The sequence below is a fragment of the Pelodiscus sinensis genome, chromosome 3 (assembly GCF_052426305.1).
Source record: "Pelodiscus sinensis isolate ZL-2025 chromosome 3, ASM5242630v1, whole genome shotgun sequence".
In the NCBI taxonomy this organism is placed as follows: domain Eukaryota; kingdom Metazoa; phylum Chordata; order Testudines; family Trionychidae; genus Pelodiscus; species Pelodiscus sinensis.
Window position 1 is genome coordinate 198,460,001 of NC_143054.1, and position 12,361 is coordinate 198,472,361.

Genomic DNA, 12,361 nt, shown 5'->3' on the forward strand with positions numbered 1-12,361 from the left:
CCTACCCGCCGAAAATGGAAGATTGGCCCAGTGTGAACAGAACGGCCTTCCCTTCCCAGGGAGTCAATGGGATCGATAAAGCTGCCATGGAGACGGACATTAAGTACCCGCAGGTAACATCTTCCCCCTTGGAGATTGCAGTGGGGGGAGAACATATTGTGTGCGTGACTGAGAGAGATTTGGGGATCTGAAGGAAGGTGGTGAATTCGAATTGCGTGTCAACGACCCAAGTGGCGAACATACCCGTGGGCATCGAACACCCGATTGTGTGTGCGCTCGCTCGCATAAACCAGAGCACACCACAGCGAGTGCCTTGACGGAATCCATTTAATTGAACCCCCCCGAAGCGGGTCTCAGAATCTGTTTACACGCGTGTTGACAGGGAGGTTCCGGGTTAGACCCAAGGCCCCTCCAACCCAGGACTGGAGCCATTTCGATGGCCCGCTTAGAGCCGCGGCCCCAGCCGGGGATTCACGCAGGTTTCGTTGCTGCAATTTCAGCTTCCTCACTCCCCGGGCCAGGGAGAAATCGACTCCAGACGGCGCCGGGCGGGAGGGTGCTGAAAGGGGGCCGATTTCTGTCTCCGCGCCTGCTGCTCTGTACAAAGGGAGGCGCTGAACAGGAGCAGGACTCGGGAGTTCCCGGCCCACCCCGGGGCGCTCTCCCGCACACGGAGGCAGATGTGCAACCTACCCCGGGGACCAGGGAGCCGGAGCCGGCCTCGGGGGGGTTGCAATCCCCGCCTGATTGTCTCCCGCTTCTCTCCGCAGCCAGCCCCGGGCCTCTCCGCCGTCAGCGGCTTCCTGCCGGCCTGCGCCTACCCCTCTTCCAACCAGCACGGAGTCTACGCCGGCCCCGGGGCGGGCTACCTCACTCCCGGCCACCCCTGGCAGGCGCAGGGCAGCTCCCTGGCGCACCACGGGCCCGGAGTGACGGCGCACGGGGGAGAGTTGGCCTTCAAGCACCCCGCCCGAGAAGGTAAGCGGGGAGCCGGGCAGAGGGAGCCCCCCCAGGCCGGATGGGAGGGGGCTCCCCAAGGGGGAAGAGCAGAGCGCGCAGCCTCTGGCCCTGCGCGGAGTTACTGCGCAGCCAGGCCAGCCCCGCGGGCCCAGAGACCAGGGCCACATCCCGCTAGTTAGCGGCTGTTTCACGCCTAGTACCGATAGCTCCACTGTCTGCAGAACCGGAACCGGGTAGTCTGCGGGTGTGCCGGCCCGGCTCTTCGTAAAACCGTGAACAGGGGCCGCTCCGCTGCGCGCACTATGGACAGAAAATGCGCGTGTATCTGTACAGAATATAATATGTATGGAGGGACTTTTTAAAGTGTGGAGATAGATAAATATTCTGTTTATATATCTAACAGTGAGTCTATCTATCTAGATATAATTTAGATATCACTGCGAGCTCTATGGACGTAAAATGCGCGTGTATCTGTACAGAATATAATATGTATGGAGGGACTTTTTATGTATAGAGATAGATAAATATTCTGTTTATATATCTAACAGTGAGTCTATCTATCTAGATATAATTTAGATATCACTGCGAGCTCTATGGACGTAAAATGCGCGTGTATCTGTACAGAAGATGATATGTATGGAGGGACTTTTTATGTATAGAGATAGATAAATATTCTGTTTATATATCTAACAGTGAGTCTATCTATCTAGATATAATTTAGATATCACTGCGAGCTCTATGGTCATAAAATGCCCGTGTATCTTTACAGAGTATGATATGTATGGAAGGAATTTTTATTTATAGAGATAGCTAAATATTCTGTTTATATATCTAACAGTGAGTCAATCTAATCTAATCTATCTATCTATCTATCTATCTATCTATCTATCTATCTATCTATCTATCTATCTATCTATCTATCCCCTGATAGCAATAATGTCAGTAAATGGATTCATGGACAGACACATATTGTGATATATAGAGAGTCTCATGTTGATTCAAAATTGCTCTATGAATAGTTACATAACATCCGCGGAATTGTATATACAATTTATAAAACTGTATAATTTTTATGTTGACACCCGCAAAACTATATAAAATTCGGCGAATGTTATATAACTACTCATAGAGTAATTTTTAAGCAACGTGAGACGCTCCATATATCCCAATATTATACATATTCACTATATACCTATAATAGAATTCGTCTGTTATGTATTACACATATATAATTGTATATGGCACTGTAGATCTATAAAAGAGCCTACCTGAGTGTCTATGTATATATAAATACGCAGGCACACAGAGAATGGTATTTCACACACGTGTGTATACATAACATCGATAAACTTGCCTGACATATGGAACTTTAAAAGTATATGGATAAAATTCGTGTGTGGGAGAGACCATAGACAAAGAACATCTCGCTTTTTGTTTCACACCCACGTGTTCCGCGCACATGTGTGTAACAGAGAATTTGTAAAAGTACAGGTCAGATAAAACTTTTACATTGTCGACTATTCTCTTCCACAAACTAAGAGAGCCCTTTAGAGTACTTTCTAGTTACTTGCTAGTTCACGTGCTAGCTCGAAACAGTCCCTGCTAGCACGGGACTGTACAAACTTTGCTTCCAGCCGCTTTCATATTTGCTACCAGTAAAAACAGACAGATTCAAAGTGGAAATCGTTTTGTTCCCGGGGAATGTTCAATCAGGTGGGAGGGAAATCTCGGAGGAAGCAGACAGATCTGGGGCAAACATTCCGCTTTTAATTCTTTAAGGCAAAGGTGGCTTTCTCACAAGTAATGATCTGGGCCGAGAGGGTGCATTGTAGGCAATAAAACAGAAAAGAAATGACCGAGTGATATTCTGCAGCACTGTAATAAATACAGCGAAGTGACAGAGGGTGAGCATTGGAGACATTCGTTTTTAGTAATAATAGTTTTAGCCATATTAAATAAGTATTTGTACTGGATGCCTCTGACCATAAATCTTGCACATGTGCTGGCGGATAATCCAGATCTAAGAAAGACACACTCATTCAATGAAAATGACTAACATTATAAATCGCTTATACTAGATATTTCCCTCCTGAGGGAGTATTTAAAGTAATATACCATAGGAGTATAATAAGCGATCACATGTTTCTGATTTGAACAGGTCTCTATATTGTAGTATATATTTTAATGTTGAACATTTTTCCTTCTATTAATCACACCGGTCCATATTGGGACGCTTAACTTTGATATGTGGTTTCATTTAAAAATGCAAACTCATCTCTTCTGCTTCTATTCTTTGCTCTTTTTTTGCCTCGTACACTATCGTGTCTCCAGTCTTTTTCGCATTCCCGCTTCATGTTCTACTTATCAGCTAGTTTATGTATTACTGTCTTCATATGCGACCCTGAACTTTTTTTTGGCTGAACTAATGTAACCTTCTGAGACTAGCAGCTTCCTTATTATCGCTAATAATGACTGGTTGTTGATAACAACAGTGAAAGAAAGAAAGAAAGAAAGAAAGAAAGAAAGAAAGAAAAACAGCCAGCCAGAAAGAAATTGACCAGAAAGAAAATTTCCAGACAGAAAGAAAGAAAGAAAGAAAGAAAGAAAGAAAGAAAGAAAGAAAGAAAGAAAAAGAAAAATTTTCCAGATAGAAAGAAAGAAATTGTCTAGCAAGACAGACAGAAAGAAAAAATCGTCAAGAAAGAAAGAAATTGACTAGAAAGAAAGAAAGAAAGAAAGAAAGAAAGAAAGAAAGAAAGAAAGAAAGAAAGAAAGAAAGAAAAACAGCCAGCCAGAAAGAAATTGACCAGAAAGAAAATTTCCAGAAAGACAGACAGAGAGACAGAGAGACAGAAAGAAAGAAAGAAAGAAAGAAAGAAAGAAAGAAAAAGAAAAATTTTCCAGAGAGAAAGAAAGAAATTGTCTAGAAAGACAGACAGAAAGAAAAAATTGACAAGAAAGAAAGAAAGAAATTGACTAGAAAGAAATGAATTGTCTTTAAGTATCTATGCACATTCTAGTTTGTCTTTATCTATCTATCTATCTATCTATCTATCTATCTATCTATCTATCTATCTATCTATCTATCTATCTATCTATCTATCTCCATCCACCCCATCTGTCTGTCTGTGTATCTGTCTCTCTCTTTTACAATCAAATGTATTGTTTATCAAAATACAGTGAGAGAGGGAGAGAGATAGAGGCCTTCAATTTTAATAAAACTATGCGGAGCTCTCTGGACACCTCCGAACTGCGAGCCCAAACCCTCACTAGAAGCCGAGCTTGCTATAGCCCGTGTCGGTTGTTTTACGACCGAAGTACTGGCTGTCCCAAGTCACGCCGCTGCACCACACATGAGCTGTGTCCCTACTGACACACCCCGGCTCTGGCACACAACCCTTCCCCCACTTCACTGCTGTCCATCAAACGACACCCACTCCCAACGGCGCGCGCATCCCGTATGTTTCCTAGACGTCCGGACTAGACAGTGGGGCTCCCGTTTCGATGCCCCCCCACCGGCCCTGCTGCTTTGCCGGGGTGATTTGCCTGGAGACGTAACACAACCCCGCGGTTCATGTGTGCGCGGCTGTTCCCACGTAGCCAGCCTGCTGTTAACGCGCGCAGCGATCGCGGGTACAGGGCTCCGGATGGGACTGTTCACACGGATCCATCGGGGCGCGCTCGGCGCCGTGGGAACTGTGACCCTGATGGGATTTGGTCCGGGCTTTTACTTGAGCATAATTAACCCCCCGCCCCGGAGCTGGGTGGCTGGGAAGCCCCGGCAGGGAGCGACCCTGTTGCAAACACCACAGGCCGTGCAGAAGGGTGGTTTGACCCCCCCTCCCCCGCAGGAATTCCCCAGGCAAGGCCTCGTCCAGCGTCCAGCCCCCTCCGCCTTCGCTCCGGCCCGAATTCCCTGGGCCTGGGTTCTGTTCCCAGCGCAGGGACGCTGGAAGTGCCACATACACCGCTGGCATCCCGGCGGGGGCTGTTAAAAGCGGACTCACCCTTTGGAAGCAGAACCGTTGGGAGGGGGGGGGGGAGTAGCGATGCGCGGAATTGGCCAATGCGCCCCTGCGGATCTTCCGCGGAGAAGGACTAGTGGGCGCAAGATTCTGGGAAGGGGGCTTCCAAACGCCCCCCCCCCACGCGCGCCCCCTCTCCTCCGCCCAGGCAAATCGGCAAGAGGAGGGGGGAGAGGGGCATAAGCAACTGGGGCAAAATCTACTGGTCTAAAGACCCCCCCGCTTTTCGGCCTAGGCGTCTACACTACGCGCGACGCCCAGCTGCGTTGATGGCGGGCCCGATCCTGCTCGTAAAGCCAGGGCAGCGGGGGGGGGGGGCGCTATTTTCTGATTTAGAGCTGGGACCGATGGCCTAGATTGGGGGGGGGGGGTCTGTCTTTCCAGCTGCCCTTAGGCTCGGCCGGTTCTGTATCTCAATCCCGGCGTGGCCCAAAGGGCCCGATCTTGCTGGTTTTCACCTCGGGGTCGGGACCGCGGCCGGGCTCACCCCACTACACCCCCGCAGCTGGTGTGTGTGTGTGTGTGGGGGGGAATCTTTTATAGCCAGCAGCCACCTCAGGAGGGGAAACCCAGCACGTGTCGGGGGAATTCTCCCAGCTCTGACCGCGGAGTCAGCGCTCCGCCCGCGGAATCAGCGCCCGCGGGAAACTCCGCAGGCCGGACAGGTGAAAGGCCAATGTCTGATCCGGGAAGGGAGCTGTCAGACAACCCCCCCCACACACTCCTTCAGCCCCGTGCTTGCTCTTCCTCCCGCGGGGGCGGAAGGAAAACGCGCTTGCTTCTAAAATAAACGACAAAGAAGAAGCAATCGCTTAAAATGGGGGGGGGGGGGGTAGGGAGGAGGGGACCTGCGATCGGTCGCTAGCCCGGTCCCTGCCTCTCTGGTCCACGCTGGATTTCAAGTGAAGATATCATTCTAGTAAAGGGCTTGGGAGGAGACGTGTCTGTTTCAGGGCAGGAAATGTCTCCCTGCCCTGCAGGGTTTTGCTAGAGGATTAAAAACAAAAATGAAAACATAAAAAGGGGGAACAGCGATTACTGCTCAACGCGCGTGTGAAGGTGAAATTGACCCGGCGATTCCTCCTTGCCAGAGACAAGCAAAGCAAAAAGCAGGGTTCGCAGAAGGGCGCCGAGGAGCGAAACAAACGCAAGAGACGTGATGCCAAGGCGCAACCGTGCGAGTCTGCAACTTAACATAACAGCAGGCAGCCCTGTGGCCCCTTGTGAGAGAAAACCCCAGAACAGCGAGTCTCGTGAGCTTTCGTGGGCACAACCCACGTCCTCAGAGGGCGAGGGGCAGAGGGACAGCAGAAACCCGGTATTTCAGAACAGCAAAAGAAGGGGGCCGTACCTGTCTATTGTAGGACCGATGTTAATGAGGCTAATTCAGAGGGCTGGAAGAGTCCCATGCTTAGAGTTTGTAAGTGAGGTGTTCGATGCAGGGAAAGCTGGCGTTATAATGCGACATCCAGTTAACGTCTTTGATCAAGCCCAGGGAAACTCACGTTTAAAAACAAGGAGTTTTTAATTTAGAGACTAACAAAATATATATAGTATCAGGAGCTTTTGTGGGAAAAACCCACTTCTGCAGATGTGGTTCAGTGGGGAAGTGGTTTTTGCCCACAAAAGCTCATGATTCTTTCTTTCTTTCTTTCTTTCTTTCTTTCTTTCTTTCTTTCTTTCTTTCTTTCTTTCTTTCTTTCTTTCTCCTCATACACATCTGTCTGTCTGCCTGTCTCTAAGGTGCCACAGGACTACTGGTTGTTTTTAAAGTTACAGACTAACACAGCTCCCTCTCAGAGTGTCAAATTTGCTAGGTGTCACATGCCAACTGACTTGCTTTTCTTTCTTTCTTTCCCTTGCTGCAGCTGTGGACAGAAAACCTGCCAGTCCTGTCGGCAAACCTCAAGAAACCCTAAGTAGCATACATGGACTTTCGATCCCAGCCTCATCTTCCTAGAATTTGCAGTGAATCATCCGTGAGAGAGAGAGAGGGAGAGAGTTTTGGATCAGACACCCGTAGCTGTTACTTTGGGAATGCAATGGAACCTAAAAGCATCACTCGCGTTTGGAGACACACCTTTGGAAAGGAAGAGGCTGGGTGTGAAACAAGCCCGGGCAATACAAAGAGAAAGCGACTTTTAAAAGCGGAAGTTAGAGAGATCTGGACGTTCATTGACTCTGTGCCTTGAGTGAGCGATTTCCTCGGTCAAGTTGGCAGGTGGTGAATGGAGACAATTATTTTCTTTCCTCCCCCCTGCCCCGGTCTTTTCTTTCTTTCTTTCACACAAGAGACCTCTGGATCTAGCAATCACCGACTTTTTCACTAGCCCTGCTGCCATTGCCCATTGCTTACAAAGCCACAGACTTTACTCTGGTGTGCGTTGACTCGAGAGAGATTCATTCAGCGTCCCCAAGGCCTGAAACCCAACAGTCTGGGCTCTGAACTGGTTTCTGCCAGGGGACAACATCTCTCTCCACAAGTGTAAATGGACAAACACACAACATCATTTTACGATATATTTTTATAATAACAACACTTAATAAAAAAGTGACTACAGCTATGGTGCTTGTTTGGGATGCCTTCCCTGGGTTCTCTTGTTTCCTCTCTGCATAGCTACGGACCAGGGCCTTTTGTTGGGTCTTTCTCCTCCAATCCACTTGAACCCAAGTGCTCAATTTCTGCATTCACTGTAAAGTGATTGTATGGTTCACAGGACAGAAGACCTGCATGCATATCCCATCGCTGCCACCAGTAGTGTGTGGGGCTATGAGTAAGTCTCTCAATCTCTCTGGGTCTCCGTTCCCCATCTGTAAAACAGGGATGATACTATTTCCACTGAGTTGTCTAGTTGGCAAGCTCTTTCAGGAGGCAGTTTATTACTATGTGTTTGTACAGCACCTAGCACGCTGGGTTCATAACTGTGTTTGAAGCCACTAGGTTTGACCCTAGTACATGTCATAACCCTAAGGACAGTCTGAGGCCCAAATGGAGATGACAAATAATATGGGAGACATTTAGTGACCTTGAATGGGAGTATAAAGCACAGGGAGCAAAAAGAAAGAGTACAGGTTGAATCTCTCTAGTCCAGACCTCTCTGGTCCAGAAACATCTGTCGTCCGGAATGATTTGAGTTAGATGGATGTCCATTTTTCATGGGTGTGGCCAAGTTTCCCACAGTCCCATAAACTTTGTTTATAGCCACCAGTCCTAGTTCTAAGTGTTTTGTGTTGTTATTTAGCTCTAATTTACCCCTAAATGTCTTCTCAGAGCCCAGGAAGCAGTGGAAGTCTTGGTAATGCTGCTAGACAATATTGACCTCCCGTAGGCAGGAAAATTCTCTCATTCGGAAGAAGTCATGCCCTGAGGGTGACAGACTAGAGAGGTTCAAACTGTATTTAAAATACTCTGCCAGGTTTACATGATAGGTGTTGCACTACACACACTCTAGTTCAGTGTTTCCCAATTTTATTTGGCCATGGAACCCTTTTAAACTCGAAAGAATTTCGCGGAACTCCAAATAACATAATATACGGAGCTGAAAAAGTAGACCACAAATAAGCAAAGATAATAATAAACATATGCTAAACAAGGTCATGAGATCAACATTTAGTTTAATTGCACATATTTTAAAAAAAATCACATAATATTAACTTTTTTTTTTAATCATAAAATGTTATTGTAATGGAATTTTCTCGTGGAACCCTTATTTTCACTTCCCGGAACCCCAGGGTTCCGGGGAACACCATTTGGGAAAGGCTGCTCTAGTTTAAGGAGAAGAGACTAAGTGGAAGGCAATGAAATTATATCAGAGAAGAATTTGGCCCCGTGAATTTAGTTAAATATAGCCTAATGATCCTCAAGCCTGCTGAAATTGACCAGTATTAGCTTAATGACCCTCATACCTCCTGAAATTGACCAGTATTGGTTCTATGCAGCGTCTATAGATTTAAGGGTGACCTAACATGCAGAAAGGGAATCGATTCAGAATAGAACGATAGGAACTCCCTCAAAACAGGAATGAAGCAAGATTAGCCTCTTTCAGGCAGAAGAGTACAAGCAAAGCTTCTCACCAAATAACGCTAAAGAGATTCTTCCTGGGGAAGGGAAACATCGGGTCTCTCCTGCAGCCACATGGATTGCATTTCGGTGGCCTGTGATGTCAGACAGGCACTTCTCATCCCCGTAATTAAAAACTCATTATCTAAGCTGGATAAGAGCCTCGAAAGCACTGCCTGAAAAATAAATACGCGCAGTGCTGAGTGAAGGGGGGCTGACAATCAAAGGCCTTGGAGCACAGAAGTACCGGGCAGGCAGAAATCAAATCAAAGCAATGCAGTGGGGAGCATATAGGGGAAAGAAGTGGGTATCAAATGGGGGGCGGAGGCAGACAGCAAGTGTGAAAAATCAAGACAGGCGGGGGAGCATTCGATGCCTATATAAGAAAAAGCCCCGACTAGCAGGACTATTCTATAACTGATCACGCTAGTGTCAGGAGACCCACACTTCATAGACAATCCAGGTCACTTGGGATCTGGGATTTGCTTCCAGGCCCGTGCTTGCGTGTCCACACTACGCTGTAAACCTGGGTCTGCAACCGCTGGGCCTGGTCTCCCAGCCACGCCAACCCTGCCACATTATGCCGACCTCCTGACGCAGGCCTGTGGCGCGAGCTGCTTCCGCATCGCAGAACAACAGGGCTGGGACCTGCAGTGCCGTGGGACCACCCCAGCAGGGTCAGGTGTTTGCTGTCCCAAATCAGATGGATTCTGTGTGGCCGGAATGGGCTCAAACCTGAGTCAGACCCCTGGGCTTAGTGTGCAGTGTAGACATACCCCTGGAGTCTATTTTGGGCTCTACCGCTGCGTGGCACTGAGCAAATCAGTCTCTGTCTTATCTACTCAGGTTGTAAGCTCTTCAGGGTACGGATGGTTGCCCAGGGCCTCGTGCAATGGGACCCCACAACCTGTGGTCATAGAAATAAGAAGGTTTCCTCGTGCTGCCCCAATGACCTGCCTTCTGCATGAAATAAAGGGACAGCTCCCTGCCAGGGGAAAGATAGTGCATAGTCTATCCCTGTTCAGCTCCGGATACTCCGCCGGAGCTACCCAGAGGGGGAGCGGGACAAGGGATCCAGCCAATTCCGACGGTGCTTTTGGTGGCGGGAGTACCTGGGCCTCAATTTTCAGACTTTGAGCTACGGGAAGGTGCCTGGTGGGAACCAGGCTGGTCACCTGTCTCCGGTGGGAGTTGGGCATCCTCAGGTGCCTAAAAACATGGCCTCTCTGCAGATGGCTCGCCCGCCACCCCACACAGAGGGAGGCCTCTGCCTTTGGCGGCAGCATTTCTCCATCTCAGGGTCCCACACTGGACTTTCCAAGGGGGTAGGGCCAGGAGGACAGAAATTGTGGTGCTTGGGTCGGATGGAGGGGAGCCTGAAAGGGATCTGTGTTGCTTCTCCACTTGGCCCCGGGCTGCCTTAGCTTCTTCACAGGTGAGCTTGGCTGCCCCATCATGGTCCCCCTGGCCCTTCCCACAATCCCCTTGGACCTATGTGGGCCTTAGAGGCTCACAAGGGACTTGTAACAGGCCACCCAGCAAATGCTGCCCCTACCATTGAAAACGGCAGAGAGGGATCTTTGCGGGACCTTCCTTCTTTCATTTGCCTCTCATGGTGGGTTTTACCCCCTTTTAGTCAGTTCAGCTCTCAGGCCAGGTGTGACTCACCACAAGGGCGCCTCCTGCTGCTCCCTCAGGGAATTAGCTTGTTGGTACCGGAGCAGCCCCTGCTGGCTGGTGGCTCCCCGTGTCTCTGCACTCTGGGGTTTTCCCAACCCTCTGTGCCCTCCTCGCCTCAGTGGCCGGGGCAAACTGCAGTCTGACATGGCCGCTCATCATTGGCAAGGGGGTGGGGACCGGCTGCCTTCCGCGGCTCTGGCTGCCTCCCCCCAGCCCTAGGACCCTCAGGCCTTGCTTCCGGCCCTGCAGCCTGGGAGCTCGCCTGCCCAGAGCATCCCCAGCTCTGCTTGCCCTTCCCCAGCCCTGCTCTAACTACAGCCCTAGGATTCTGAGGCCTTGTCTTCTTCGGTTTCCCTGGCAACCTGGTCCCTCTTGCTCCCCAGCCAGAGCAAGGTCTCTCTGTCTCCATCCCTCCAGGAGCCTTTATTTATACAGCCCTCAGCTGGGCCCTAATTGGCGCATACCGGCCACAGCCGCTGGCTCCTCAGCTCCAGCCCTCGGTTTTAACCCTTCTTTAGCCAGTGCGGGGCAGGCGTCTAGTCACAGGCTTACTCTGGCATCAGAAGCCCGCTAGGTGCCCATGGAAGGACTGGAGGTGAGGACATGCCTGGTGTGTTCCCAGCAGCTTGAGCCCTGGAGAAGGCAGGCGGCTGGGTGGATTCTGCCTGAGCCCTGGAGAAGGCAGGTGGCTGGGTGGATTCTGCCTGAGCCCTGGAGAAGGCAGGCGGCTGGGTGGATTCTGTCTGAGCCCTGGAGAAGGCAGGCGGCTGGGTGGATTCTGCCTGAGCCCTGGACAAGGCAGGCGGCTGGGTGGATCCCGTGTGTACACCATCTTCACATTCAGCTTCAGAAACCATGGGTGACCCAGCCGGTTAGTCCAGAGCGCTGGCGTTGGACTTATAGAAATAGAACCAGCAGAATCTTTTCTGGGGGATAAGGCAAAGTGCCGCGTGTATGGGGAAGGCAGAATTCATTTTCCGTTCTGAGCTACTAACATTGTCCGCCACACATGCACACTGTTCTACAGATGGGATACAATCGCCAGCCTCAATAGCTCACGTTAGTCCACGGGCCAGGTGGTCTGGACACGAGGAGGGAAGCCAGAGCGTGTTGGTACCCACCGATGCTCCTGGAGTATGATTGTAGACCTGAAAGGCCCAGTTCCATAGTTTTGCACACACCTTTTTCTATGTTTCAGTCCAGAGATATTCTCCTCTCCTACTGCCCCAGGGCATTGTATGACCATGAGTCATCACAAAACGGCAGATGGGACTCTGGTCTTCTTTCCTTGATGGGGCTTTTGTCTCTTTCTTGGGGAGGTTCTTTTGCAGGGCTCGTCTGCTTTGTTCTTTGGCCATCAAGGACAATGGTTTTGGTGCTCCCATCTGGTCACCCAGAGAGACTGGCTTCAGGGACTGATCCCGCTACACACACCAACATTCACACTTTAAATAGGATTCCATAGACACACACCTAAGGCCAGGTCTACACTCATAGGGAATGTCACATGAAGATACGCAATGCCTGCTATGTAAATTATGTAGCTGGAGTCCACATATCTTGTTTCACATTTCCCCACCGTCCCTGCAACAGGAGGCTGACGGAAGCAAACACTCCCATTGGCTTCCCTTACTCC

General features: G+C 49.6%; 1 protein-coding gene and 1 long non-coding RNA gene across 3 annotated transcripts in view; one reads left to right on the plus strand and one right to left on the minus strand.

The window, feature by feature from the left end:
* PAX1 (paired box 1) overlaps nt 1-7,545 on the plus strand; it is an 11,648-nt gene extending 4,103 nt beyond the window's left edge. The window contains exons 3-5 of the mRNA XM_075925799.2: nt 1-113; nt 771-978; nt 6,854-7,545. The exon at nt 1-113 is cut by the window's left edge and continues 27 nt beyond it. Of these exons, the coding sequence (XP_075781914.1) occupies nt 1-113; nt 771-978; nt 6,854-6,945 (413 nt within the window). The 3' untranslated portion in view covers nt 6,946-7,545. The remainder of the gene's footprint in view (nt 114-770; nt 979-6,853) is intronic.
* On the minus strand, nt 7,493-11,922 carry LOC142828093 (uncharacterized). 2 transcript variants are annotated; one of them, XR_012903067.2, is made up of 3 exons: nt 10,714-11,921; nt 9,060-9,221; nt 7,493-7,796 (listed from the first exon to the last, which is right to left on the minus strand). It is a non-coding gene; the product is annotated as an uncharacterized LOC142828093 (long non-coding RNA). The 2 variants fall into 2 exon arrangements; XR_012903066.2 differs by lacking the exon at nt 9,060-9,221 and having other exon boundaries at nt 10,714-11,922.
* Nucleotides 11,923-12,361: the final 439 nt, after the last annotated feature.